The sequence below is a fragment of the Mustela erminea genome, chromosome 11 (genome assembly GCF_009829155.1).
Source record: "Mustela erminea isolate mMusErm1 chromosome 11, mMusErm1.Pri, whole genome shotgun sequence".
NCBI lineage: Eukaryota > Metazoa > Chordata > Mammalia > Carnivora > Mustelidae > Mustela > Mustela erminea.
The window spans coordinates 86,396,341-86,412,629 of NC_045624.1; the positions used below are offsets into that span (position 1 = coordinate 86,396,341).

The 16,289-nt window shown below is 33.9% G+C and overlaps 1 protein-coding gene across 12 annotated transcripts in view; it reads right to left on the reverse strand.

Annotated features, from left to right (window-relative positions):
* ORC5 (origin recognition complex subunit 5) overlaps positions 1 to 16,289 on the reverse strand; it is a 99,509-nt gene that overhangs the window by 65,143 nt on the left and 18,077 nt on the right. For all 12 annotated transcript variants that reach the window (XM_032304644.1, XM_032304649.1, XM_032304645.1 and 9 more), the window contains exons 5-8: positions 14,536 to 14,647; positions 10,070 to 10,200; positions 814 to 862; positions 635 to 725 (exon numbers count right to left, since the gene is read on the reverse strand). In XM_032304644.1, coding sequence (XP_032160535.1) covers positions 635 to 725; positions 814 to 862; positions 10,070 to 10,200; positions 14,536 to 14,647 — 383 coding nt within the window. The remainder of the gene's footprint in view (positions 1 to 634; positions 726 to 813; positions 863 to 10,069; positions 10,201 to 14,535; positions 14,648 to 16,289) is intronic.

Genomic DNA, 16,289 nt, shown 5'->3' on the forward strand with positions numbered 1-16,289 from the left:
TATGAGAGAAAAATGATAATACAACGAACCAGAAAGTGAGAAAAGCAGATCGTGTTGCTGATGTTTGTAACTGAGGCTTAATCTACCACCTGTAAGGCACTGTATTATTCATAAATTGTTCTCACACACTTGGAAAGACTATGAAAGATTATGAAAGACTTGCAAAGACTATGAGAGGAGGGAGTTGAGGCCTAGAGGTAGAAAATGGCTGATATGGAAATCAAACCCTGTTCTTCTCACTAAATGCCACCACACTCCTGAGCAGTTTCACTACTATGAAATTCTAAAAGCAGACAAGTGCAGACTTAGGATTTAATTTACACATTGCTTTAATAATCAAGTTTTCATTAAACCTATTCAAATACCCAAACCAAATATAAAAAACAAAGCTAAAGCTGATTTTCCTGTAGCTTTCCAGACCTAAAAAAGTTAGCAATTGTGAAATAAATGCCTTGCTTCAAACTGTGTAACATACTGGTTAAAAACTGTCTGTCCTTCCCAAAATAAGAAGAAATGATTAAAAACTCATGAGTTTTTTCCTAGTCTGAAGAAGGTAAAGGAAAACATGTAAACTTTAGTAGACAAAATATCTACATTAAAGATAGAAATATTATACACACTAACAGAAAATTACCTTGATATTTCCCTGAGATAAACAGTCTGCATGGCTCTCTTCAAATGAGGCTCAATATTTCTCCAGAGTTTGCGAGTATCACGTTCATTTGCTACCCCAAAAGGGAGAAAATTTCAAAAATTCAGGTCTTACAGAAATTGTTTCAAAACAAGTATTAATAAGTAAAATTACACAATTACCTTCTCCTTTAACCACAGGTTCACAATATTTAGGAAAATTAAGTACTGCCTGTAAATAAAGGGAAAAAAAAGAGAGAGAAAGCACTTATTCACCACAAATAGGAATTTTTCCAAGTACAATGTTAATTAGAATGTAAGTAATTTTCCTTCAATATAATTACTCAGGTAAAATATTATTATAGCTTATTATAAAAATAAAACAACAAATACAAAAAATCATAGTAAAACAACATACAAAATACTCCTGAATTGGCTAAATCCTACCTAATTTATTAGCCTCTAGATATAAAGTAGTAGAGCAAAGCATAATTTGTAATTTTAGTTTATAATTCTGTCATAAAGGACCATAAAACACACAATACCACTAAATTTAACCTGTTACTTTCCAAGGGCTGAACATTTTCACAAATCAAACATTATCTCATTCAGTAAAATTCAAAATTATGAGATTGACACCACCACCTGAGACTACTATAAATGCAAGTTCTTGGCACCATACCACGCACACACGATAAGAACCTCTAAGAATGAGATCCAGAAATCCATTTTAACAATCTCTCCAAGAATTCTATGTATTCCAACGTCTGAGAAGCACTAACTAATCAAAATTAGTTATTAGTTTTCCATGAATCAACAGGAATTCTACCAAGTAGTTCAAGCAAACTTATAAAAACAAGCTGCTGCCATTTATTAATATGAACTTGATCACAAGTATTTCATACTGAAATGATTCCATAATGAAGCCTGGGGATAGACAGAGGTAAATATTAACATATTAACTATCCAACCTCAAATCGAGAAGGTTAAGAGAGAGCTGAGAACTAATTCTTGAAACAGTTTTTCCTATTTTACTCCATAAAAAGCAACAGTTTGGGGCAGAAAAAAATCTTCCAAACTCTGTTAATATTAAGTGTAGAGAGGCCAACTTTCTGAACTTAGTTTCAGGTTTTCAAGATCTAAAACTGCTTAATAACAGTAACGTCACGATATCGGAAGTAACTGGTAAACAACTTGGCAAACTGCTTTTTTTTTTCTTGGCCAAACCATTAAAATACATGTTTAATCATTTACAAATAGCAGTAAAAAGTAATGCAGATAACTACAGAAGACTATTTTCTCATTTTAATTCAGTAAATTCTTATCTTCCCCATGTCATTCCACAAGAACTTATTGAGTATATAAAACTATAACATTATGAGTACCCATAACTGTCCAAATACTATCTTGGTATTTAAGTAAGTCATAAATCCTAGCCCTAACAAACAAGGGAAATTTGACAAAATAATCTGTCCAAATACAAAATACTTTTCACAGCTTTGGCTATTAACATTCAAATGTGCTCTCTAATATTACCCATTTCTCCTATATTAATCCTCAAATACAAGCAAATCTTACTTCCCTATATATAGGATCATTTACACCAAAATCTAACTTTAGGCCCATTGATATTTTAAACTGTCCTCCAAATTGCCCAGAGACTGGAAATAAAAAGCCTGCTAATAAAATCACAAAAATAATTCCAAAGCCCAAGCAGAAATAATTTTTAGAAAATTTTTTGATATAATAAATTTCTATTCCCACTGAACATTTCCCCCATTTATCTCCCCATTATTCCTTAACTTGTAAGTATATATTTCACTCTTACCTGAAAAGGGGGATGGGGGCAAGACAGCAGCATAACTTTATTAAGAAATGACCATGTGCTCACTAAATATTCATGCTCTCAACAGGTGAAGCTTAATTATCAAGAGTTAGTTATGGCCACCTGTTACCTCACTTATTCCTGACAACTGCACTTTTATTATGCCCATTTGTTGGCCAAGAAAGCAAAATATAATTTGCCTATAGGCACAGAGATTCCAGTGCCTGAATTCATGATCATGATCTGTGAGATGTCCTGGGAATTTATTTCTAAACCAATAAGGGCACTAAGTTATCAAAGCCTGATCCAGGTGAAACAGAGAGACTATTTCCCTTACACTGCAAAGAAAAACTTGCTTTAAGAGGCCAAACAATCCATTTAGATAGGCAATTTACGAAACTTTCAACTCTCTCTCAGGGAGATTTTTCAAAAAAATTCATTATTGTACTTGAAATTATTTGTTAGAAAACCATCTAAAAGAGGCACCTGGCTGGCTCAGTCAGAAGAGTGTGACTCACAATCTCAAGAGAAAAGAGTTTGAGCCCCATGTTGGGTGTAGAGATTACTAAAAACAAAACTTTAAAAAAAAAATGATACATGTATACTATAGTAAGCAAAACTCTAAGACAGATCCCCAAGACTGCCAGCCCCTGATATATATGCATACCTTCTCTCATTATTCAATCAAACACTAATTTAGGTACTGCTATAAACGAATTTTGTAGATGTAATTAAAATCCCAAAGATAGTCCCCAAAATAGAGATAATCAGATGAGTCTGACCTAATCACACAAGCCCTTCAAAAACAAAGTGTTCTCTGGCTAGTCACAGAAGTCAGAGATTAGGAGTATAAGGACTGAACAATCCCTTGCTGGCTGGTGGATGGATAAGTATGTGGCAAAGAACACAGGTGCTCTCCAGGAGGCCTGGGACTTGGCTGACAGCTGGCAAGGCAGCTTCAGATCTCATTCTTACAGCCAAGAAAACCTGCATTCTGTCGAGTATGAACGAGCTCGGAAGCTATTTTCCCTAGAACTCAAGATGAGAATAGAGTTTAGCCAAAATTTTAATTTTATCTGATACCCTGAGCAGAAGCCAGCAACAGTACCTGGATTTCTGACCTGTAGAACTGTGAGCTAATAAATGTGTATTGTTTTAAGCCACTAAATTTGTGGTAATTTGTTACACAGCAATGGAAAGCTAATACACATGTTCAAGTACAAATATAAAAACATATTTCAATATTCCAAGGCCACACATAAATAATTTCTGAACTCTTTTGCCTTTTTAAGAATGCCTAAATTTCATCTCTGAAATATTAGAGAAATAAAAATCAGAACTGAGAACATCTGTATTAACACTGATTTAATCAATGTTAACATTGATTAAATCAATGGAGCCCTTATTACAGGCATTAACTCATTTAATCCTCGAAATGAGCCTATGGGGTAGACATTATTATTATCATCCCCATCTTACCCAGAAGTTAAAGTACGCTCCCAATCTCTGACTTCCCCTTCTTTCAGCAGCCACAGAAAACTTTCCTTTTAAAGTGCTCATGTAATTATGTGATACCCATCTTGGTAATTGTCCTATCTTAAAACAGGATATCCTGTGGTGTCCTGGGTGACTCAGTGGGTTAAGCCTCTGCCTTTCGCTCAGGTCATGATTCTGGGATAGAGCTCCGAATCAGGCTCTCTGCTCAGTGGGAGCCTACTTCCTCCCACACCCCGCCTGCCTCTCTGCCTACTTGTAATCTCTCTCTCAAATAAATAAAAATTTTTAAAAAAACCACACAAATAAAACAGGATATCCTAAAGCCAGGCAGATATGAAAAATGATTAAGTTGAAATTCTGATGAGGAGCAAGGTATTTACAAGGTTTTGAGATACTTCCCCACAACAAGGAGAAAAGAAATGCCATCTTAATCAAGTGATCAAAGTGAACATGACCAGTTATAAAATAAAATGAAATCCTGTAACACCTGACAAGACGCAATGAGAAGAAAGCATCATTTCTGTGATATTTCTGTCAGATGCACAACCTGAATCTGACCATAAGCAAACAAATGAAAGGTAGTTCCACAAAACAACTGGCCTGTAATCTTCAAAGGTCTCAAGATCATGAAAGTTGAAGACTGAACAACTACTCCAAATGAAAGTTCAAGAAACAGAGCAACTTAAATGCAGTATGTTGTTCTCAATTGGATTCTTTTGCTCTCAACTACATTATTGTAACAACCGGCAAATCCTGAATAGGGTCTGAGGATCAGATTGGAGCAATGAGTCCATTTTCTCATTTTGATGGCTGTACTGTAGTTATGTGGGAGAATGCCATTCTAAGATACATGCGCTAAAGTATTTAGGGTCACGGGGCATCAGGTCACAAATAATCTCAGATGAGTAGGGAAAAGAGAGGAAAAGTTCTTTTTAATGTACCTGCAACTTTTTGTAAATTAGAAATTGCTTCCAAAAATTTTTAAAAAGATTTTATTTATTTATTTGGCAGAGAGAGAGAGAGCACAGCAGAGGGAAAGGCAGAAGAAGAGGAAGAAGCAGGCTCCCCGCTGAGCAGGGAGCTGGATATGGGGCTCAATCCCAGAACCCTGAGATCATAACCTGAGTCAAAGGCAGACACTTTGACTAAGCTATTCAGGTGCCCCATAATTGCTTCCAAAAATTTTTAAATAAATTTTAAAACTATCCAATACTTTATCTTGTAAATACTATATCTAGTAAAATAAGAGCAAACTATTAGCATGTCAGTACCAACAAATATGGTTGTGATACAAAAAGAATTCTTAATTATTCAAGGCCAAAAATAAAGGTACCCTATGAAGGCCCAACTGGGAAAGATAGCTAAATACTGTTTCTTGCTTACCCTTTTGTCTAAAGATGACCATGGGACCACTCAAGATATGCCACAGCTTCATTTAACATGGATGAATATCTCAAAATATTGAGCAAAAGTAGACAGATAAAAAAGAATGCATACTATATGTTTCCCTTTAGATAAAAGTTCAAAAACAGGCAAAACTAAGCAAAGGTAAAGTGATTATCTCTGAGGAGGGAAGAAGAGGTAGAAATTGGGAGGAAGCATGAAGTGGGCTCCTTGGATGTTAATAATTTTCTATTTTTTTGACTTGGATTACATGTACACAGCTGTTTTCATTTTGTGATAATTCACTGTGGTTCATATGTATGGTTTACGTGCTTTTCTCTTTTTTTTTAAGTAGGCTCCACACCCAGTGTGGAGCCCAATGTGGAGCTTGAACTCGTGACTCTGAGATCTAGACCTAAGCTGAAATCAAGAGTCCAATGCTTAACCAACTGAGTGCGATCCAGGTACCTCTTGTGTTTTTCTATATGTATGCTACACTTTAATAAAAAAAAAAAAAAAATCAAGAAATAACCTAACTAGGTTATTTCTCCTAATTAAAGACTCTGCCTCCCCCTTAAGAATGTTTCACCAAAAAATAGCTCTCTTCTATGTGGAAAAGACATCCTTGTTGATAAATCAATCAGTATAAAGACATAAAACAATGGGGAAGGACACCCACTCACCCAGCCATCTGTCAAACCAAACCTGGCCATCAACAGAATGATAGCTGTTCTGCCAGATGAACCTTCAAACTTCATATTCTTTAATATATGACTTTAACATATGATGCAAACCTAAAGCAGTTTTGGTTAGCAGTCTCCATACCCAAGTCTAGTTTATGATCTTGGAATTAGTAAGATTACAATATATTTTTAAGTCCATGAACATTTGCTCAGCAGCGGGAAGAAGAGAACTAAAATTAACTGATCCCTTTCAGCTATCAGGCATTTTACATGTGCTCCCCACTCCCCTTTTTTTAACTCACAAAATTCCTCTGGGGCAGATAATATACCTGCTTAACAGAAGAGAAAACTGAAGTTCAAACAGGTTAAGTAACTTGCCAAGAACAAAGCTGGTAAATGACACATCTTGTGTTTCTTCATCTATAAAATGAAAATTCATGATAATGCCTTCATTCACAGGGTTTTTGTAAGAATTGAGTCAATATTGGTAAAAGGCTTAGAACAGTGGCCAGTACACAGAAAGTACTCAATAAAACTGGCTATTATTTAAGAGGTAGTTGTAACATAATGCTTATAGAACATATGCTCTGGAGCCAGACCTCATGATTCTTTATTTGCAAAGTTTTATGATCTCACTCATTTTAGTTCTCAGGGACCATTTTTCCCTAGCATACAATCATACTGTAAAAATAAAGAAAAAATAACCAGTATATATAGAAACACATTGGTGAGTACTGTCTTTTGAGTCAACTGAGAGCTAGTGGACAGATCTGTAACCATTTTCAGAATTGTGACAATCTCTTCCTCATCAAAAAAAAAAAAAAAAAAAAATCATTTGAAAAATACATGAAAGAATTTGAGATTTGGGAGTTTCATGACTGAAGCAGAAATTACATCAGGTTGGTCAGCTGCATGTGAGACAGGTAAGTTACGGGCAAGGCAGAAGACTGTACTCTGAGCAACTTCTCTGTACCAGCTCCCTTCGCCATCTTGTGACCCAGAACCTACCTCTTCCCATGCTCTAAACATCCATTGGATGATTTATCTAGTCCCCTGCTCAAAGATAAGCTGCTATTTCCTAGGCAGTGCTAGGTCCTGGCTACATAAAGACCAACTGTATTAGTTCATTCGAATAATTCACAAAAAGTAAATGATCCCCCCAGAAATTATTTGTACTTTAAAAGATTATTTATTCAAATAACTTACTGTTATCACTAATATCACCTAACATATTTTTATATAAGTACTTTAATAGAGAGTATTTCATTTTATCCTCATAAATATCATCTGAGGTAAGTACTCTTGGCTGCCCCAAGAGTTTAGAAATAAGGAAATTGAAGTACATAAAACTACATATATAGCTTGTAAGTGGCAGAGCTAAGTGGCATATATATACATATATGTGTGTGTGTGTATATATGTATATACATATATGGGGTGTGTATATGTATATATTCTACCATATATACATATGGTACATGGTATATATACATCATATATACCATGTATATTGAATATACAAATATTCAATTATCTGGCATCCACTTCTTAGTCACTATGTCACAGTTCACCACAGGCACATGGCCAAACAACAACAAAACCTGGCACCAGAAATTTGGAATTGCACTCTAAAAGATTACTAAGCACTGCCTAAGCAGTTAATTTTTCTGAGTAATTTCTAAGAAAACTATGATATTTAAGAAGAAAAAAGTTTAAAATACAATAAACTTAATGTGTAACAGATTTGTTTTAAAAGGACCATGCAAAAATTTTTAGAAAATAAATCATTCTGTCTTTGGCACTCATAAATGAATATAAAAATAACTTCTTCAATTGACCCTTTTAAAAATTATAATTACTATTTTTAAGAATATCATAAAGATAGTCAGAGAAGACAAATATAAATGAATATTCTAGGTAGTACTTTACTTTCTCCTATCTTGGGCTATCTACAGATCTAGCCTCCAAAAAATAGTACTTAAAGAAATAAGTTGTAAAGCAAACTTAAAAGTGTGTACGTAGAAAAGATGCCTAAAAAGAATCCTTTCCAAGTAATTTATTAAACTTTCAATAACTATGCTACTTACAAACTTTGAAATAAATAACAGCATCCACTTGAAAGAAAGCATCTTTGTTACCCTATGTTCCACATATGGAGGAAAACAAGAATACTGTTATTTTTCTTCCTGTGCTTACAGATAATTTCTTAGATATATTAGCATTACTAGTACTAAAAGCTTAAACCACACTTTAAGCTTCAAACTTATAAACATGATGTAGTAACAACAATAACAAAACTATAATCTCATCCCTAAATATTTTCTCAGTAAAACCTAAAGGACTAAAAAAGGACTATATAAAATAGAGGACTATAAAAAAATACCATATTTAAATATATATTTTCTTCTACACTTTCTTTAGAAATAGTTTCCCAAACACTTCTTTATTCTTACACTTTATCATCTACTTTGAAATGGCTGCAGACACAGATTCCCACAGGATTCAAGGACATCAGTGATAAGTTGTGGCAACTGCAGGTTACTTACTAGGCGAGATGTGTTCCCTGACTTTACCTCATGCAGGGACCGTGTACTGACCCCTCTCTTCTCTGTAAGCCCCTCTGTTGTCATTTCCTTTGGACACCAGGGATTCAAGACATTCAATTGCTGGAGAAATGTCAGTAACAAGCCTGAACTAAAACAGCTTGTCTCTTGTTTTTTCCCTACTCAGAAGATATTTGCTATCTACATCTAAATCAGAAGAAGCCTAAAATCTAAAACTTAGAAAAACATACTAAATGTTAAAACAATTTTAAATGGTCACCTTCTTCTACATTCTGTCTCAAACACACATTCAAACACATACTGAATCCCTCAAAGAAAAGAGTAAAACAAAGAAAATGTGCTAAAATCTATAGAATCTCTTCCTTTTAAACAAACTATTTTCCAGGGGTACCTGGATGGCTCAGTCGGTTAATCATCTGCCTTCAGCTCAGGTCATGAACCCGGGGTCCTGGGTAGCCTGCTTGCCCCTTCCCCTGCTCATGTTCTCTCTCAAGTAATTGAATAAAATCTTAAAAAAAAAAAAAAAAAAAAAGGTAGATGCTTCCCAGGCTTAGATATATTATCACTTTCTTACATGTAGACAAAATCTTAGTATAAATGGAAGGTTTCTAAAAGGGAAACCAGACACTCTTGCCTCCTAACCTTCACATTCATTAAAAAATAGATCAAAGAAAAATTAAAGTAAATATGATTTCTTTAGTGAAATATAAATAGCTTTACTACTCTTTTAAATAATGTTTTAGTAATCATTTACATAAATATTAAAAGTAATCCTTTATATAAAGATAACTAAAGGTGAGTGGTTCATGAAAGACCTGTAGTTAAGGCTTCTGACTATCCTGATTATTCTTAAGTTCATATGGATGCCAGACTCCTATTGCTACATACACAAAACCTGAGAGAAATGTTATAAAAAAATTAAAAAACATAAATTACTTATTAAGCTTTTATACCTTCTATTTCTCTTCACTTTGATTTTAATGAAGTTTTACATTTTCTGCAATTAGAAAAAGAGAAAGAAGGAAACAAAAACACTCCTAAGGAAGAGTGAGAAGACATAACTAAAAATGAATGAAGGTTTTCTGGTCAGACTGAAGTTTGTACTAAGGAAGAAACTACCACATACTATGTTAGCCTCAAAAGGCCATATCCAAATTTCTAGAATAAATTTTCAGCTGCTAGCCTACCTCACACCATTTCTATATGGAAAAATATTAAAAGATGTACCTTTTCTTTTTTTAATTTTTTTTTAAAGATTTTATTTATTTGTTTGACACAGAGAGAGAGATCATAAGTAGGCAGAGCAGCAGGCAGAGAGAGAAGGAGAAGCAGGCTCCCTGCTGAGCAGACTGCCTAATGTGGGGGCTTGATCCCAGGACCCTGAGATTATGACCTGAGCCGAAGGCAGAGGCTTAACCCACTGAGCCACCCAGGAGCCCCTTTTTCTTTTCTTTTCTTTTTTTTTTTTAAGTAAAAATCTCACTCACCAGATGTCTGAGCTCTTTCAAATCTCGGCAGACAGTGTAGAAAACTCCAAGAAGAATATTAATGTAAGCTGCATAGAAATCAGCTGAATACTCTGGAGGATGATCATGTGACAGGATCTTTTGAAGGTTCCCTGTTCAAAGGACACACATGAACTTAAGGATTAACCCAACACCCCAGAAGTTATATCTTCTAAGATTTTATAACAAGGGTATAAAACAATAAATATACAGGCTCGGCAATTATTAAGGAATAAGAAACCTGTTACAAGATTAGAAAAGTAACACAACTTTTAAATCTGAAGTAAAAAAATTATAAATCTAATGTTCTAAAAACATTACTAAAAATTGCTTAAGACAAATATTAAACAATGACATCTAAATAAAGACTCAAGAACCTCTACAGGCAAAATCAGTATCAAGGATGAAAAAAGCATATATATCCTATTAATTTTTCTGCCTAATAAGTAAAGTAACTAGAAAAAGCAAGCAGGGGTACTACATAAATGACCACCAAACTGGAAAATGCTCTTCATTTTCTGAAAAATAAAAAGAATTCCTAAGTTTTTACGAAAATCGTCATCTTTACTTCATCATTTCCCCTTTTATAAATCATGTTTTCTTCCTAAAGCTTTGGTTATCTTTACTGTATTTCTCTTCTACCTTAAACTCTTCATACAACATCACAGGTTTAGAATCCTAAACTTTACTTTATCCTGCTGGAAATATCATACTGTAGAAGCACAGTTAAAATTAAAAGAGAAACAATCACCCAGTATTCAAAAATCAATGACACGAAATCAGTAAGTCATTCATTCCTTTCTGCACGCAATTCCCTCTGGCTCCCTGGTGCAATGGTCTCTTTAGACTCCTCCATTAGGAGTTCTTTGACCAGTTTCACAGGTTCAGGATTTCTGCAATACTTTCAAGTGAAAACTCTTAGACGATGTTCTGATCAAGTCAATTTCCTTTTGTCTAAGATTCCCTTTAAGAGGTGAGTTATTTTCATCATGGATACTATGCCATTTACCATCGGCTCCTGACTCTACCACTCTCTCATTCCTCATAGTTAGATACAGATCTACCAAGACTGAACAATACATATGGCCTATCACTGGACATATACTAAGAGAAACTTATATATAGTTATATATCAAGGCCTCTTTTTGAGAGGGCTGATGACTGAAAAAAACAAAACCTAGCGCATTTCAAAGCCCAGGCACATGCCTGGAATATTATCCTGAACAGATTCTGTATGGGAGGCTGTTACTAGATCTGCATCTTTTATATCACAACCACTACATAAAAAACACAAAGTCCAACTTAGCTTTGGAGTTCATGTAAATAGCCCTGAAAGAGTCAGATAAATCTTCAAGAAATTTAAGTGCTTCCTAGAAAAATGTCCAACATACAACAAAAAACAGAGAATCTATTATTTAATCAAAAATTACTAAATACATAATTTAGCATAATGAATACCATAATGATAAAATTAGTCAATAGAAACAAATCCAAAATGAAAGAGGTCATGGAAATCAATAGACAAGGACATTAAAACAACTATTATAAACATACTCATAAGGTCAAAACTACTAGGGAAAGCAAAAGTATAGTAGGTTCTGTAATGATAAATTCCACTGGATGGGATTAATGGCAGGTTAGACACAGAAAAAAAAAAAGTCAGTGAACTTAAAGACAGAGAGAAAGAACTATCCCTGATAACACACAGAGAAGAAAGATATAAAATTTAAATAAGTAAACAGATTCAATGAGACAATATCATATGGTCTAACATAACATGTAATGAAGTCCCAAGAAAAGGCAAGGAAAAGGGACACAGGAAAAAAAGATAAAATATTTGAAGAAATATGGGCTGAAAATTTTCCAAAGTTGCTAAAACTATACAATCCATACATCCAAGAAGCTCAAGCCAGATAAACAATAAAAGATTTTATTAAAAAATAAAAAAGTCCAAATAATTTAATATGGGTTTATAACAGGGGCACCTGGGTGGCTCAGTCAGGTAAGTGTCCAACTCTTCATTTCAGCTAAGGTCATGATCTCAGGGTCATGAGTTCAAGCCCTAAATTGGGCTCTGTGCTCGGCACATAATCTGCTTGAGATTCTCTCCCTCCCTCTCCTTTTGCCACCCATTTTCTCTCTTAAATAAAATCTTTTTAAAAAATATGTGGTTTATAATAAATGTAAAAATAAAACACGGGACAAATACAGCACAAAGGTTGTGAAACGGGAAACTCTAAGTCACTGAGGTATTTAGATTATTTATTGAAGCAGAATTTTTCCTGAATGGTACAGTAACTAAACCAAACCAAAAAGCTGATAAAGTACATTGTAAATCCACCAGGGTTAAAGAAAAAAATGCTTTACCAAAAGAGGAGTAGTCTGCATGTGGTAGAGATCAGAAACAAGAATTCCAAACTGGGCCCCCAGTGGTCACTGCTGAGAGAGGGCATCCTGAACATGAAATACCATATTTTACAGATGGTAAGTGTATCAACTTACGATTGGATGACATTAGCCACTAAGATTATCCTTTACTCTGGTTCCATGCTTACATAACTACAATTTGGTTTATCAATTAATGTTTCCTTTTTGAAAGCCTTTCTATGGAATTATGGTGTTTTGTTTTTTTAAAAAATCTTGGTATGTAGAAGGCCCTGAATTAAATCATCAGATTAAACGTGGCTCCATTATTATATACTTTTCAACAACCTAGTAGTCTAGGGGCCCCTGGATGGCTCAGTGGGTTAAAGCCTCTGCCTTCAGCTCAGGTCATGATCTCAGGGTCCTGGGATCGAGCCCAGCATCGGGCTCTCTGCTTGTCAGGGAGCCTGCTTCCTCCTCTCTCTCTCTCTGCCTGCCTCTCTGCCTATATGTGATCTCTGTCTGTCAAATAAATAAATAAAATCTTAAAAAAAAAAACAAAAACAAAAACCTAGTAGTCTATACTCTCTGAAACTGGCAAGATCACTTTTATTATTTAAATATGTCCCCAAATTTTCTCCATCTATGATGCTTTGTATCTTTACTTTTTAAAATTTTAAATCAAATTCTACAATTACATCATATTGTAATGCCACTAAGATATAGAAAATCAGCTTTAAAAAAAAAAAAATTCCTTAAATTCTAAATAGTTTTTCAGTACTTAAACCCTAAATGGGTCATGAAAAAAGTTAACTCTAAACAATGATGGCAAAGATACAAAGGAATTTTTTTAATGAGATCCTTTGATTTATTCCTTTTCTTCCTACCCTTTTCTCTTCTTCCTATTTTGTAATTTTCATGGAAGAGAAGCTATTGAAAATAAGAACTCCCTTCATCTATTTTGGGTACCTTTCTTCTATTTCAGTTAATTAGCTAAGGCAAGGTGTCATTTGATTGCTCTTCCTGTGTAAATAGGCAAAAATGTGTTTATCTTAACAATGAATGTTTACAGCTGATTAGTTCAGAGGGCTAGTGTTAATGAGGCCAAGGTCAAGGAATGCATTTTTTCATAGCTAACCACTTTAGGCTTCACACGTATATACTCTGAACCAGAAACCTCATATTTGTATAGTGACAACACAATATTCAGCAACACAAAAGGCTCCAGTGTTCTTCCAAAGACAAAAATAATCAAGATCTATGAAATTTAAATGTTAAATACATTTAACATTAAAATGTTAAATACATTTAACATTAAAATGTTAAATACATTTAACATTAAAATGTTAAATACATTTAACATTAAAATGTTAAATATAAATGTTAAATACACACACAAAACACCACTGTAAAATCAATCAATCAATTTAAAATCAAACCAAAAAGAAATAAGAAACACAAGGCCTAATAATTGGTACTATCAGATGAACACTAATGAAAAATAAAATGAGGGGCACCTGGGTGGCTCAGTGGGTTAAAGCCTCTGCCTTTGACTCAGGTCATGATCCCAGGGTCCTGGAATGGAGCCCCACATCTGGCTCTCTGCTCAGCAGGGAGCCTGCTTCCCTTTCTCTCTCTCTGCCTGCCTCTCTGCCTACTTGTGATCTCTGTCAACTAAATAAAAAAATCTTAAAAAAAAAATAAATAAATGAGATTTACAAAGTTAAAAGATACATAACACAAATAAATGGTAAATTAAAATTTCCATACAATTTAAATGTGCTTTGTCAACATCACAATATATATATCTTACTATATTCACTAAAAAATATGAAAATACACCATTAGCACAAATATGTGAAGAATATTCTTTCAAAAAATTTTAGTAGCTACATCGGAATAACCCCTCACAGTTCCAAAATAAAACCTCTATAACTGCAGATACATAACATTTTAAGATTGGCAGCAAATCTGAAGAAATTAAGACATCAAAGTATTTTATTTGAATATACTAGCTTAATCTTTCAAACAACAAAAATTATTTTAGTGAATATCATTTGTCAAAATGAAGTTTTAAAATTTACCTATGCTATAATCAGGGAAATACAAGACAAATGGCTCAAAGCACCCAGTATTTGGACGAAACTTTTCCCAAACAATTTCACTGAGAAACAGAACAGTCACATTTCTGTCAGTCTGTAAAAGAAAGAGAAATAAAAGTAACTCTGCATTTAAAAATCTTAATCAGAGCAACAATTTCATTTGAATTTTTCTTTCAAATAAACCCAGCAAAGTTACAAACATATAACAAGTTATTTGCATATTAATAAGCCTTATTTATAAAACCTAATCAAGGAGCTCATCCACTTGCAAATTTTCATACATAATTACTTAGAATTTCCATAAAACTTTCAGGTTCACCAACATTTCGGTTATCCATGAATGCTAGGACAGTCAGACAGTTTATTTTACAGAAATTAAGAAACACATTTGCTAAATAATTAAGACAAGATCCTTTTATGGGACTTTTCAAAGAAATTATTAGCTTTCAATCAATAAACAAAAAAATGTACATCTCTCATCACTAAAATAGCTACAGGAACCCAGAGAGGAAATAAGAAAAATAGATATGCTGTACTTATAACCATATAATATTAGGAAACTTTTTTAAAGGCTATTTTCACACCAACTATTCAACATGTTGAGTATATATTAGAAATGTTAAATACACACACAAAACATCACTATAGTGTTAACAGTCATCTTCTGAGGTATATTTGGAAAGTATTAACAGTATACCAAAATGAACACTTCAGAAAACAAGCTCAACAAGTATACTGTCCTACAGAGTGGCCGCAAATACCTTATGATGCCAATTCAAATTTGTCTGTAGACAAACCTCTGCATTTTCAACACAGATTTTAATTTTTTCCCATTTTTTATTATTAACATATAATGTATTATTTGCTTTAGGGGTACAGATCTGTGATTCATCAGTCTTACACAATACACAGCACTCACCACAACACATACCCACATTTTTTTTGACATCTCCCAAGTTGGCAGAACAGACATGACAGCTGTTTTGTTCGTAGCTATTCTTAGGATCCAAACATGTAAATTACACTACACTTTGATGTTGATTTACTATTTATTAATTCCTAACTTATATGTAATCTTATGTTTCAATTTGCATTACTTAAAAAAAATTCTTTGGGTAACAAAGACAGATGAGTTCAATATAATAATAATTCCACAAAAATCTAGCTTCTTTATGAAAAAGAGGAAGAGATTTTTACTTTCAAATGCTTTTTGTCTCCTTGAATTTATTTCTATAGGGATTAAAAAAGTATGTTCTAAATATAATCTTGAAGTTATCAAACTCAACAACCAAAGAACAAATAATCCAATCAAGAAATGGGCAGAAGACATGAACAGACAGTTCTGCAAAGAAGATATCTAAAAGGCCAACAGATACATGAAAAAGTGCTCAACATCACTCAGCATTAGGAAAATACAAATCCAGATCACAGTGAGATACCACCTTACACCAGTCTGAATGGCTAAAATTAGCCAGTCAGGAAAAAACAGATGTTGGTGAGGATGCAGAGACAAGGGAACCCTCCTACACTCTGGAGGGAACCTAAGCTCGGGCAGCCACTCTGAAAAACAGCATGGAGGTTCCTCAAAAAGTTGAAAATAGAGCTACCTTACGATCCAGCAATCACACTACTAGGTATTTACCCTAAAGACACAAATGTAGTGATCTGAAGGGGCGCGTGTACCCCAGTGTTTATAGTAACAATGTCCACAATAGCCAAACTATGGAAAGAGCCTA